The sequence below is a fragment of the Cyprinodon tularosa genome, unplaced genomic scaffold (genome assembly GCF_016077235.1).
Source record: "Cyprinodon tularosa strain WSP-4 unplaced genomic scaffold, ASM1607723v1 ctg452, whole genome shotgun sequence".
NCBI classification, from domain to species: domain Eukaryota; kingdom Metazoa; phylum Chordata; class Actinopteri; order Cyprinodontiformes; family Cyprinodontidae; genus Cyprinodon; species Cyprinodon tularosa.
In genome coordinates, this window is record NW_024039177.1 from 178248 (window position 1) to 191778 (window position 13531).

Sequence of the window (13531 nt, forward strand, 5' to 3'; positions counted from 1 at the left end):
TGCTAATTTTGTGAGATAGGAATTTGGGTTTTCATGAGCTGTATGCCAAAATCATCCGTATAATAAAAGACCTGAAATATTTCAGTTAGTGCACAATGAATCTAAAATATATCAATGTTCAAGTTTTATCATTACATTATGGAAAATAATGAACAATATGCTGATATTTTGAGAAGGACCTGTAGAAGAGGTCTGCTGAATGTGCTGAGGCAGGTCATTCCAGAGCTTTGGAGGTGCAAGTGGGCCAGGTTATCCTCAGCTATTTATGTAGTTATGCTGCTATAGGATTAGGCTGCAAAACTGAATCTTCCTCAATCAATTTTAAAAGGAAACCAGCCTGGACTTTGTTCATCAGTGTCCAAAATTAATATTGTGGCTTAAGGCTCCAAGAGTCACACTGAGCTCTGTTCTGTTTATCCTCTCCTTTGTTGTCGCACGTTTGCACAAATCAGTTGAATTTGACTGTGTCTAACTGGGTGTGAATGTGAAAATGTAAAAGAATGAACTGAAATAAATTAGGAGCAAACTGGATTCTTTGTGTTTAGATATGAACTGGATCTGCTCATCTTTTGTAATATCATCAGTTAGTCCTATATAAACAAACTGAATTCAAGTTTATAATTCACATATTTTGAGGGGAATAAACAATGATTAAGTCCCAAAACATTTAAATTCATTTACAACTAAATGTGATTCTAGATATGAAGAAATAACCTATGGAAAAAAATGTAACCAGTTTGTATGAAAAATTAATTCTTTGAATAATTTAAAGAAGTCATATAATGAATGTGTTCATTTAATAGTCTGCACTTGCATAAGAGTTTAAAAAAAGTTAGAGAGAAATGTACATCAGATGAAACAGACACTGATATGTGAGGGTGTTTAATTTTGGCCCCCATAACGGCTCCTGGGGTTTCCAAGGACTTGAACGCCTCCTCATCCAGGACCTCTGATCAGCATCAGTCATCAGCCTCAGAATCAGAGCAGAGCTGTGAATTAGTGAAACTGTAATGAGGCTCAAATTGTTCCTGTTCAAACTAAAAGGCTTCAGAGAGAGGGACATGAAAGGCCAAGCAGATAAGGACTGAGAATCAAAAGCCTGCAGACTTCATGCTGATACGAAACAAACTTTCTGCTCAGTTAGGAATCAGCAGGATTGCATAAGAACCACCTCAGAGTATGTCTCGTTGCTGATCCAGGATCAGCAGCTTTACGCTTGCGGCTGTCAGGCTGACGGAGGTTTCAGACGCTGCGTTAAGCTTCAAATAACTGAACAAACATTTTTCCTCCCAAATTTACAGGATTCAGAGGCTTATGAGCTCAGAAGCTCCTCAAATACTGCTGCTGACCATGGATCATCTCTGCAGTCACTTAGCCAGGGATACAGACTGAAAAAGGCTCACTTCTAAATAAGACATGCTGGGCTCTGTACGGCTCTCAGCTTCAACACAGTCGAGTTGATATGTTACGTTTATGCTGCATCAATCATTTCTAAACTCTTCCCCCTTTTATGCGACACGTCTCCGGTTCCCCTGAAGGAAAATATCAGTTATCAGAAGCTGCAATATCAAAAACTCCTCTAAAGCACATTTAGACTTAACTTGCATTCATTTTCTGAAGTTCAAACTCGCTGTTATGGAAGAAGAGAGAATCTGGAGACTCTGATTTACAGTGAAGCATCATATTAATGTAAACTGAAACAGGCTGGAGGTCCATTTGACTGTTATTGTGTGCATGACAGCGTAGGGATTCAATTTACCCCAAGCTGCTGTTTAAGGCTGGACATTTATTTTTAGAACTTTACCTTTAAAAACCTGTTACAGCATCATGTTTAAAATGTTAACACATCACAGCCCTGTTCTGATTTTATTTAGTCATTTATCATTTGACACAAACTGTATTATAGTTTTGGTACTGCACTGCTCTATACTGCCACCTGCTGGATCTTAGGACCATTGCAGGCTTCTAAATGAAAACAGATCTGACTGATTCAATGACCTTGTACACTCACCGGCCACTTTATTAGGTACAGCTGTCCAACTGCTTGTTAACACTTAATTTCTAAGCAGCCAATCACATGGCGGCAACTCAGTGCATTTAGGCATGTAGACATGGTCAAGACAATCTCCTGCAGTTCAAACCGAGCATCAGTATGGGGAAGAAAGGTGATTTGAGTGACTTTGAACGTGGCATGATTGTTGGTGCCAGAAGGGCTGGTCTGAGTATTTCAGAAACTGCTGATCTACTGGGATTTTCACGCACAACCATCTCTAGGGTTTACAGAGAATGGTCCGAAAAAGAAAAAATATCCAGTGAGCGGCAGTTCTGTGGGCGGAAATGCCTTGTTGATGCCAGAGGTCAGAGGAGAATGGCCAGACTGGTTCGAGCTGATAGAAGGGCAACAGTGATTCAAATAACCACCCGTTACAACCAAGGTGGGCAGAAGAGCATCTCTGAACGCACAGTACGTGGAACTTTGAGGCAGATGGGCTACAGCAGCAGAAGACCACACCGGGTGCCACTCCTTTCAGCTAAGAACAGGAAACTGAGGCTACAATTTGCACAAGCTCATCGAAATTAGACAATAGAAGATTGGAAAAACGTTGCCTGGTCTGATGAGTCTCGATTTCTGCTGCGACATTCGGATGGTAGGGTCAGAATTTGGCGTCTACAACATGAAAGCATGGATCCATCCTGCCTTGTATCAACGGTTCAGGCTGGTGGTGGTGGTGTCATGGTGTGGGGAATATTTTCTTGGCACTCTTTGGGCCCCTTGGTACCAATTGAGCATCGTTGCAACGCCACAGCCTACCTGAGTATTGTTGCTGACCATGTCCATCCCTTTATGACCACAATTTACCCAACTTCTGATGGGTACTTTCAGCAGGATAATGCGCCATGTCATAAAGCTGGAATCATCTGGTTTCTTGAACATGACAATGAGTTCACTGTACTCAAATGGCCTCCACAGTCACCAGATCTCAATCCAATAGAGCATCTTTGGGATGTGGTGGAACGGAAGATATGCATCATGGATGTGCAGCCGACAAATCTGCGGCAACTGTGTGATGCCATCATGTCAATATGGACCAAACTCCCTGAGGAATGCTTCAAGCATCTTGTTGAATCTATGCCACGAAGAATTGAGGCAGTTCTGAAGGCAAAAGGGAGTCCAACCCGTTACTAGCATTGGGTACCTAATAAAGTGGCCGTGAGTGTATATTTAATAATAATTCTCTTTTGATCTCACTAATTGGAGAAATTTACATTAATTTACTTTACAATAATATTGCTTCATTAGTTATGTCATGTTGTGCATAGTCATAAAATCATTTCAATTATTAAAAGTGGCAGCTGGACCACCATTTTGACACTCCTGTTTAAAGAAGTGGAGGTTATCCACTACTCCAGCGTAGACCCATAACACCTTGGAACCTACAGCTTTCCTATCCAACTCATCCGCATGATTTCTAAGCTGAACGCAGCTCCGACGATTAGTCCGACAGTTTTCCATCAGTCTGAATCCCCAAGCTGACACCATCTGCAGGGCTGTGACCTTCTGAATCTAATTCATTCTTAGATTTTGCCCCCAACCTGCTAAAGGCAGCGTCTGAGGAATGCCTGTCTGTCCAATCCCCTGACATGCAGCAGCAGCATTTCCATCTTACCTTTCAGAGGATAACAGAAAATTATTATAACAGGAAATAACATTCAGCAGCTTCTCAAAGAGAATCTGTTACTTTTATTAGAGTTCAGTATTTCATAAAAAAACCAAAACGTGTTTTAGTTTGAAGCACCAACGTTCTGCCTCTTCAGGGTTTGTTTTTAAAGCCTCAAAGATAGAATGAGGTTAAAATGTCACAACAGAACTGGGTCTCCGTTAAAAAACAGAAACCCAGTGATTATCTAAAAGCCAGCACTGGTCTGTGCTTCAGGGTTTGAGGCTGTTATGGATCATCTGATGATAATTCTGTTCTTGAACCAATACATTTAACACGAAGGAGACCTTTGGAAAACTTTCCTCTGGTGTCATCACTTCCTGTTTCTAAGCTCATCTGTGTTCCTCCAACTTAGGACGAGTCCATTTGAGAATGGGAGGTGGAGAAGATGAGGACAGTCAGAAGTTCTACGCATCCATTACTGGCGCCGCTGATGGAGGAGAACCTATCTGAAACCCTTCCTCCATCCAGTCCTGCTTCCATCTGCTCTTTGCCGATCAGCCGGCAGCCTGTCTGAGCCTCCTTAGCACCTCCTCTGGATCCAAACAGGAGTCCACTCTTATGACTTTGTCTCTGGATCTAGAACCCTAAAGGGAGCAGAATGGAGACAAGAGGAAAGATCAAAGTAAAAAAAAAGAGTAAAATTCACAGAGTTTAAAGATTTTAAAGGAGGAAAGAGTTTGTTGAATGATGAGACAATAATTGTGGCTTAAACATCTTCTCACTAAAAACTATTTGGATAACAGTCTGATCTGTTATTTTAAAAAGATGAACTCATCTTTTCTTCATGGTTTATAATCTTTCAAGTACTAGTTCCAAAAAAAGATTAATTAAAACCGAATGCAAAAGTTTTAAAGAGTTTAAAAAACCTTGTCCAGTGAAATCTGGCTTTTCTTCAGCGCCAGAACTTCTGCAAGGTAGCGGACGAGCTCAGCGTTCGCTTCTCCATCTGTAGGTGGCGCTGCGATGGAAACGCCCACAGCCTCAGCACACACATCTGTAAGAGCAGCAGAGGGAGATGTGAGCGGTCCCTCAGGTGGACCCACAGAGGCGGGGACGGAGCGGCGGCGGGCCGACCTGTGATGCCACTGTGTTTGGAGCCCGGCTTGGCGTGAACTGTGATGGCTACGGCTCCACTCTTGTCTCTGGTTACCGGACCGGAAGATGGAGCCTCTGCTGTTTGCCCTTTAGCTGCTTTCACCTGTGTTTACAGAACAGACGTCATAAAGGTTTCTGACCTTTAGTCTTATGGTTGATGGTGGTTCAGTGTGTGATCGGGTTGTCTTATTAAAAAAGAGTCGTTAAAATGACCAAGATCTCCTGCACCTCAGTTAAAGTTCTTCATATAAATTTCGAATAATTTTAGTACGTCTCCTTCTCTGGCAAACCTTCACTTACCAAAGTTTACACTATCCTATCCTAGCTCATCTTATAGTAGTGTTGGTAGCTGGTTTAGGCCTCCCAGAGCAAAGATGAACTTGCTTTATCCTTGCTAGCCATTGAATAGCTCTGCTAATTTGACTTTTCTCAGCTTGTCTGGCTAAGTGTACAGAAGCAGCCATTCAAAATGGCATATTTTTTTTTTTTACCATGACTCCACTAGGGCTGCAACTACCGATTATTTTAAAAATCGATGAATCGGCTGATTATTTTTTCGATTCATCGATGAATCGGACAAAAAATATTTTTTATATTAACCTCTTTATTCCAAAATAAACATTTTAGACAGAACAAACAAGCACATAAGTACAGGTTGCTCATTAACTGTACTGGTGCAATATGAAAAATAAATGTTTGTTAAAACTACGCAAACTTACATGAGAAATGTAGCTGTACATCCACAAAATATAGGGTACTTTGTTTCTTAAAGCGCAAAAAAAAACAGGCATTTTTGTTTTTAAAAGCCCCTAAGGGGTTCAAACAATAGGCCCCCCCATTTCAACAAATGAGTTTTTTTAGACTAGAAGAGTTCTGCCTTTTAAGACAGGAAAGTACAGCAGTTAAAGTTGCTACTTGAGAAAATACTGAACCATAGAGATAAAAATAGCCCTGTGATTCAAATTATAAATTGTATTTGGAATAAAAATGAGAGAACTAGGGGTGCTAAAAAACACAGATATTTACATGGGAATGTGGCATATAATTAATTGACATATTACTGATCTTGCTGGATTTTATTCTGCTTTACTTCCATAAATTGCAGGATCTTCTTTTCTTTATCTTTGCCAGAAGATTTAAACTTTAAAAGCCTTGCCCTCATAATTTGCAAGTTCATTTATTTATAAAGTAAATATAAACGCTGCTTAAGCTAATTCAAATGAAATTAAAAGTAAAATAAGTAGCCAACCTTATCACTGTCTGTAACCTACTAACACGGTAAGGAAAGCATCAGATGAGCTACCTGAGAAACTAACTTTACGTTTCCCCACTTTAAAATTAAACAAACATGGTTACTCATCCTGCTGATCAGCTCTCTTCACTGCCATCGAAGGCTCCAACGTGTTTCTTTTTCAGGTGCTGCATCATAACAGTGGTGCTTCCGTGCCATGTTAATTTGTTTTTACAAAAGTTGCATGGTACGACTTTTTTTGCTTTACAAAGCACAGGCTATCTGCGAATTGAGACGCAGCTTGCGTTTGCGGTATCGGTCATTAGAACAGTTGACGTTTCTGCCTTTTGAAAACAGCCTTTGCTCAGCTGCAGAGCTGGCTCGCTCTGCCGTATTTTTTTTTCTTTCCGCGTTTCAATCGAGTGGCAGTGTTTACGACGGCGACGGATGACGCATTAATCGTGCGACACAACTAATCGATTATGAAATTCGTTGCCAATGCTTTTAAATATCGATTTTTATCGATTTTATCAATTCGTTGTTGCAGCCCTAGACTCCACCCTTTCACTGAATTATGGTCTGACCAGGAGATTATGCTTCTCTTTAGATCTTAATGCCCACAAATCATGACAGAAAGAATATTTAAGTACAAAGATTGATATGTAAAAAGTAATTTTAAGGGACCAGCCAAGGACCCATCAAGAAAAGAAATTTTTAATGGCTACAACTGTATCACTCTATTCTTGCTTTTTATATTCTCTCCTATATTTTACTGTTTATTAGCTTTTATATCATATTAACTTTAGATTAACTTTAACTTGCCTGCCTTGTCTGTGTGTAGCTTAGCTTATCTTAATGGTATTTGTCTAAGCTTAGTTTATTTTAGCCCTTTATTCCTGCCTACATCCCAACTTGTTAGCTGGAGTATTTCTTTTTTAGCTTCACTTAGATCAGTGTAAAGTACTTTATCTTCTCATACTGTTTTAGCTAGCGTAATTGTAGTGCAGTGGACATTAGCTTCTCCTCGCTTAGCTCGGTTCGTCCCATCTTTAGCCAACGTAGGATGTCCCCTCCACCCAAGCAGGTGCTGAGAGACCGAAGGAGTCAGCTAAAAATAACTTGGATAAAGTTTCCAACCCCATGCATGAAGCTGCTGCACTCACTAAATGCTGCATCCTAAACACACAAAGGAGCATCATCACAGATCCTTCCTCCCAGTAGCAGGCAGACTTCACAATCATCACCGTTTCTATCTAGGGCTCTACCTATTGATTAATTTAGTAATCAATTTGTTTTTTTATTTAGCATTAAACATAATTTTAATTATAAACAAAATTTTATTGAAAAAGTTTAATAATCAAAACCAATTCCATTCAAGTTATGGTAGAAATTTTCAACTTCAAACAAAGTTACAAACAGCATCAACAACCAAATTGGTTGGTTTTTCCATTTTTACTTGAATATTTTATAACTTTAAGCATCTCAACATTTTTACTGTTTTGTTTGTTTTTTTTTAAATATTTTTTTAAGGATGCTTAGTGAAGATTTAACAGCACATTCAAACAAACATAGCTGGTCCTTAACATGGCGAAGGAGACAGGGAGAATAACCCCCAACATTAGCAGCACTAAAAACACCTGTATGTGAAGTAGATCCTCCACATCCTTTAATGGTTTCTTCCATTTTTGCAGAGAAATTTCCATTCTTCCGTCAATATAATATCCCAGTTTTATCAAACCAAGAAAGTGCAGGATCAGTAACGTCCATATGAAGATAGAGAGGCTTTGAGTCCGACCCACCTCTACATGACAGTTTTCATTGCCATCATTAGATGAGTTTGCTTTACCAGTGAGTCTGGAACACCTCAAAGTGAGTAACTTAGTGGATCTAGTGGCAACTGCTAACTTGATGTCTTGCTGATGGTTGTACGTACCATTTGGGGAGATTGGGCAGAAACCATTTTTTAGTTTTACTGTAAATGCGTGGTGAAATACAGACATTATGTAGTACGTTAAATTGTAAAGGAGTCTAGGTGGAAGTTCAACTGAAGAAACTGATTGCTCTCCTTCATCCACCTGCGACACAACCAATCAGCTTTGGACTACACCTCCATGAAAGCCAATCAGCATCCAAAATTCATCTATAAAGGCCTCTGATCTGTGACTCGTCTGCTCCTGGTGCACAGGCAGTGGTTGCCCTGTGTGACTTCATTCAGATGACCATGTTTCAACCCACCTCCAACTTTAGTTACGATGGTGGGGACACTTTAAGGGTGGTTGAGGATGGAATTACAGTTACTCAACACAAATGCTTTCAATAGGGATTGTATTTTCCAAAAATGTGCTCAAACATATGTTTATTGATTGCTCTTCTATTTATTTAGAACACAAAATAACTAATATACACTGATATTTATATTAACGGTTGTCACAGTCTTGGTTCTGTTAAGTTTTCTGAGAGTTTTCAGTTTCACGTTGATCCATGTTTTTCTTTGTTTTCTAGCTTTATTGGTCTTTTCTGGATATGTTTGAGCTCCAAGGTTTTTCTTTGCTTTCCCTTCTGGTGTTGGTCTCCTTTTCCCTGGCTCCTTCTAGAAGCCTCTGTTTACAACTGCTCCCAATCAGCTCATTAGTCCTGTCTATGTTCATTCTCCCATAAATACTCTCCCTGTGCAGTTCCACGTTGCTGGTTCCTTCGACTTTATTCTTGTTATTCTACGTCTTTGATCTCGAAATAAAAAAAAAAATCTCAAGCCTGGCCCTAAAAACTCCGTCCTACAAAGGAACTGTAATCGTAAAAAAAAATAAGTACATTAAGAAACTGTAATTCTGTTTTCCACCAGTAGGTGGAGCCATGTTCAAATGAAGCTTCATGAACTGTTGAAGCAATTTGGCCAAACGGTTCAATGCCTCATGAGGCTTCATCTACCATGACTAGGTAGATTAAAGGAATAGTACACCCAAAACATGATTAGCCTTCATTTTCTACTCACCCCCATGCTGAACAACACTCTGGAGTACTTTTTTGATATCTCAAATGCATCTGGAGATCTGGGAGGCTTCTTGCTGTCTGCTGACATTCAAATAATGGAGGTCTATGGTGCCCGAGGCAGAAAGGTCCATAAAAGTCCACAAAAAACGTGTCAATATTCCTCCATACTGCTCGTCCAATGTATTCCAAGTGTCCTGAGTGGGTAGCATCCAGAATTTACTCGAAACGAAGTCATTTAGAATGTTTTTAGAGCATAAACAGTAGTGTATAGGACTTCCTAAAAGCGCGTTCACGAGTCTACGGAAACCGCGGCAGACCAAACCGGATGAAAGTGCGCATTCAGCTCGGCAAAGAACTCATGCTCTTCCTCAACACTGAAGTCCTCAGACATTTTTCTTTCGTTGTTTCTTTCTTTGCACAGGTAAACAGCACATTTCTTCTTCTACGCTTGCATTATCGGCAGAGCAGACGCTGAATGCGCACTTTCATCTGGTTTGGTCTGCCGCGGTTTCCGTAGACTCGTGAACGCGCTTTTAGGAAATCCTATACACTACTGTTTATGCTCTAAAAACATTCTAAATTACTTCGTTTCGAGTAAATTCTAGATGCTACCCACTCAGGACACTTGGAATACATTGGACGAGCAGTATGGAGGAATATTGACACGTTTTTTGTGGACTTTTATGGACCTTTCTATCTCGGGCACCATAGACCTCCATTATTTGAATGTCAGCAGACAGCAAGAAGCCTCCCAGATCTCCAGATGCATTTGAGATATCAAAAAAGTACTCCAGAGTGTTGTTCAGCATGGGGGTGAATAGAAAATGAAGGCTAATCATGTTTTGGGTGTACTATTCCTTTAAACCACCAATGATGTAAAACCACCTAGAATATTGTTCCAGAAATGTGCAGGGACGCTTTTATGACGCCAAATGTATACATTTTAACTGTTAGATTAAATATTTCGGTGCAGCTGGTCTATTTAAATGCACAATAAAGCTACAAAGCTTTTCCTATTTGTCAAATGCAGAAAAGCAAAAACCCTTTAAAAAGAATTAAGCCAGTATCAGACCAGAACCACTGGTCCTTCCTCTGTACAGGTTCGAGCTAAACTGAACAGGAATAAGTAAAAATCTCTGTTTTGACCAACAGTGAGGAAAATCCAGACTAACCTCCTTCTGCTTCCGGGGCATGGCTCCGGTTCTGGAGAACTGCCGAACGGACCGGGGGGAGCAGCCCGACACCAACACCGAATGAGATGCAGGATTAATGAATGAAGGAACGAACCGAATCTGGAAACAACAACCTGCCAAACCAACACCGAACCGGGGAAACATGTCAGCCAGCTCCAGAGCGCCTCTGCCTACCGCCCCCTGCTGGACTGGAGGTCTTCATAAAAGCCAAATAACAAGGGCATGAGGCTGGTTTCACTCCATCCATCCAAATATATATTGACTACCTTTTTAAATCAGATTTTCTCTCTTAATAAAATGGAGATCTTTCTTCGTACTTTAGATATTGTTGATACTTATAAATAAAGTTTTTATCAACAGTTTCATCATCCTCCAGGATCAGAACCATCTGGATCAGGTGATGCTGATGCTCTGCTTTTTGGTTCTGGGTTTCTTTTTTCATATCTTGAATCTTTCAGACTATTTAAATAAAATAACAAGTTCATATGTATTTACCTGTTTGGGGCTGTGCTTCTTAAGCCTGTTTCAAAATATTTTCCTGTTTCATTTTTTTCAAGAACTTCTTTTTTATCACTTAAGTTGCTTTGGTATTTCTGCAACAAAATAAATCACTTTGTATTTATGGGTTTGAAATGTTGTTGTGGCTCCCAGCTAATTTCTCTCTAAAAGTCTTTTTTTTATTTTTTTTTAAGTTGCTCTTTGTATTTTGTTTAATCACTAACATGTGAACCTGATTGTGTGCCTTTTTTGTGAATTGTGGGTTTTGGGGCAAAAAAAAAAAAAAGAAAAATCACAAAAGCTTTAACAATGAAATTAGAACAGAAGCAGAATTAACCTTTATTCTTCCTTAGTGGGGAAATTCCTGTGGCCCTGCAGCAATAGTAAACATCTGGAAGCATGCAGGTACAGAAAGGAGTAAAACAAAGAGAAACTACTGTGCTGTTATTGATTTAAGGAAAACATGATCAGATATTTAAAAAGTATACAACGAGAAGAGTGATTTCAAGAAATGTGCAAAGTGTAAAGACATCTGCATAATAAACACTTAAAGACCAATAACAAGATGGAAGAAGACTAAAAAAAACAGATGTAAACAATTTTAATTAATTTTCATATTCTGAATGAATCTTTGATCTTTTTCAGAAAATATCAACACCCATTTTTTCAGGCAGTTAGGGGTTTGGTGAAAACTTTTAAAATATTCAGCTGAATCAGAACAAAACTTAAATAATTAACTTCTATTCTCTTTAGATCTTCATGTTGCCTTCTTGCCACACATTTTTTCTGATATATTTTGAATTTTCTTGCCAACTAAATGTGCTACAGAAAGGTTTTCTTAAAGACCACAAACTCCTCCTGGGTGAAACCAAACTGTTGCAGGCAGAAAGGTAGAGATGACTCTGGACTTTTTTTGTGTTGTAGTGCCACCTAGTGGATAAACAGGAAAATGATTCTATATAAAAAATAAATCATTGAATATCTTTATTCGGAAAAATAAAACATATGAAAGCTTTAAGTTTACATATGAAACTTTTAAATCAACTAAAGACAATTCTTGTCATTAACAAACATAAAGGTAAAGACAAATTAACCTTTTCAGTGATTTATAGCAATATAGTTAACACAGAAGATATATATCTGCCTTAAATCTAATCAAAACCTTTCCCCATGTCCATCTCTTATTAAAATTATGTCTTTACTATGTCGTCTTAACCTTTGAAGCTGTAAAAAACTAACTTTTATAGATTTAGGAAGCCATAAGTGACTGTGCCTCTCAGCTTCTCCTTGAGGTAACCATCACCTCTTTAAAGTGACACCACACTGTCACAAAAAGACAATTCCTCTACATAATAATGCAAAACGTTTTCGAGGTGGACCTGATGAGGCGACAAAGCTCAGCTCTCCTAAAACAGGATGAAGGATCAGTTCGGATCACCTGAACTCTGAAGAACAGAAGATCTCAGCTTGATGTGAAACTGACTGCTTTCAGAACATTTCCGTTCCATAAAGTGCAGCAGTGATCAAATGTAAACTGATCTTCATGTTTTTTATTTCTTCATTTTATAAGCGTATAAGGAAGACTCCAATATTACCCGTTTTCCAGAGTACTAGCTAAGCAGTTGTCATTAGGTCATTGCCCTATGAGTCACCTAAGGCGAAGAACCACTTGGTCCTGAAGTCAAGGAACTCCCAGTTCTACTGTATCAGGGAGATGCCTCAGGAAATCATGAAGGCACAGATGTTTTTCACATCTATGTCTGATTTTACAGAAGGATCCATGTGTTGAATAGAGACTCAGGGCTGGCCCACAGTTGTATGTTACCTTAAGTAGAATTTTGATTTGGGGCCCCTCTTCCTCTTGGGGACATCTCCATTAGGGGATTGGAAGCCTAGTGGTTAGGGCATATAGCTTTGAATGCTGAGGTTGTGAGTTGGAGACCCATTCCCACAGACTGCCACTCTGGGTCCCTGAGCAATAACCCTTAACCCCACAATGCTCCCCGGGCGCCACACAATGGCAGCCCACTGCTCCCCAAGGGGATGGGTTAAATGCAGTGAGTTCATCTGTTGCTCTGTACTTTTGAAACTGTAATGACAATAAAAGCTGAGAAAAAAAAAATCTTATCAGACAGGATTGGTTTAAATGGCTGAGCCATCCTTCCAATTTTTGCAGAAATTATGGCGTCATGATCTTGGTACTGATGTCTATTCTGATTACTCATTTCACTTACCTGCATATCTTAGCCCAGTTCTGATTACCTTTCATCTGATCCACCTGCTTCAGTCTCTATTTAACCAGCCTCCAGACTAGTCATCAGTGCCAGATGATTTCAGGGCAGTGGTGAGAAGTTGACTGCCTGATCCTGACCCGTTCTGTTCCTGGACCTCTGAGCCTACCTGTTCCCATTCTGATCTGTTTGCTTGAACTGTCCTCGGACTCCTGCCGGATCTCTGCCTCTCTGCGTACCAAACCAGGAACTGTTTCCCAACTCTGCTCTAGATTTCACCTTGGCACCTCTTTGGACCACTTACCTCATGGGTCTGACTCCTTAACACATCATCAACACAGGCTTTGGCTTCGCCATCTGGATTATCCTGCTTTCCTTCGTCTGCTCGGTTCTGATCTCTTGTCTATCCTCCGACCTCTGATACATCAGCATCTGGGAGTCAGTGCACGGCACCCGGCTGGCAGGAACCAACCTCAGCGTCTGGGCACGGACTAAACTATAAGAACAGTTTATTGACTCACACGCTGGTTATAATCCACCTACAGATAGACATGGGCTCTGTTCGAATTC

The 13531-nt window shown here is 39.9% G+C and overlaps 1 protein-coding gene across 1 annotated transcript; it reads right to left on the minus strand.

The window, feature by feature from the left end:
* Window positions 1-3739: 3739 nt before the first annotated feature.
* cunh15orf40 (chromosome unknown C15orf40 homolog) lies at window positions 3740-9092 on the minus strand. Its single transcript, XM_038300641.1, has 4 exons — window positions 9041-9092; window positions 4797-4920; window positions 4589-4716; window positions 3740-4306 (listed from the first exon to the last, which is right to left on the minus strand). The coding sequence occupies exons 1-4, from the start codon at window positions 9044-9046 to the stop codon at window positions 4217-4219; spliced, it is 348 nt and encodes a 115-aa protein (XP_038156569.1). The 5' UTR covers window positions 9047-9092; the 3' UTR covers window positions 3740-4216.
* Between the last annotated feature and the right edge of the window lie 4439 nt (window positions 9093-13531).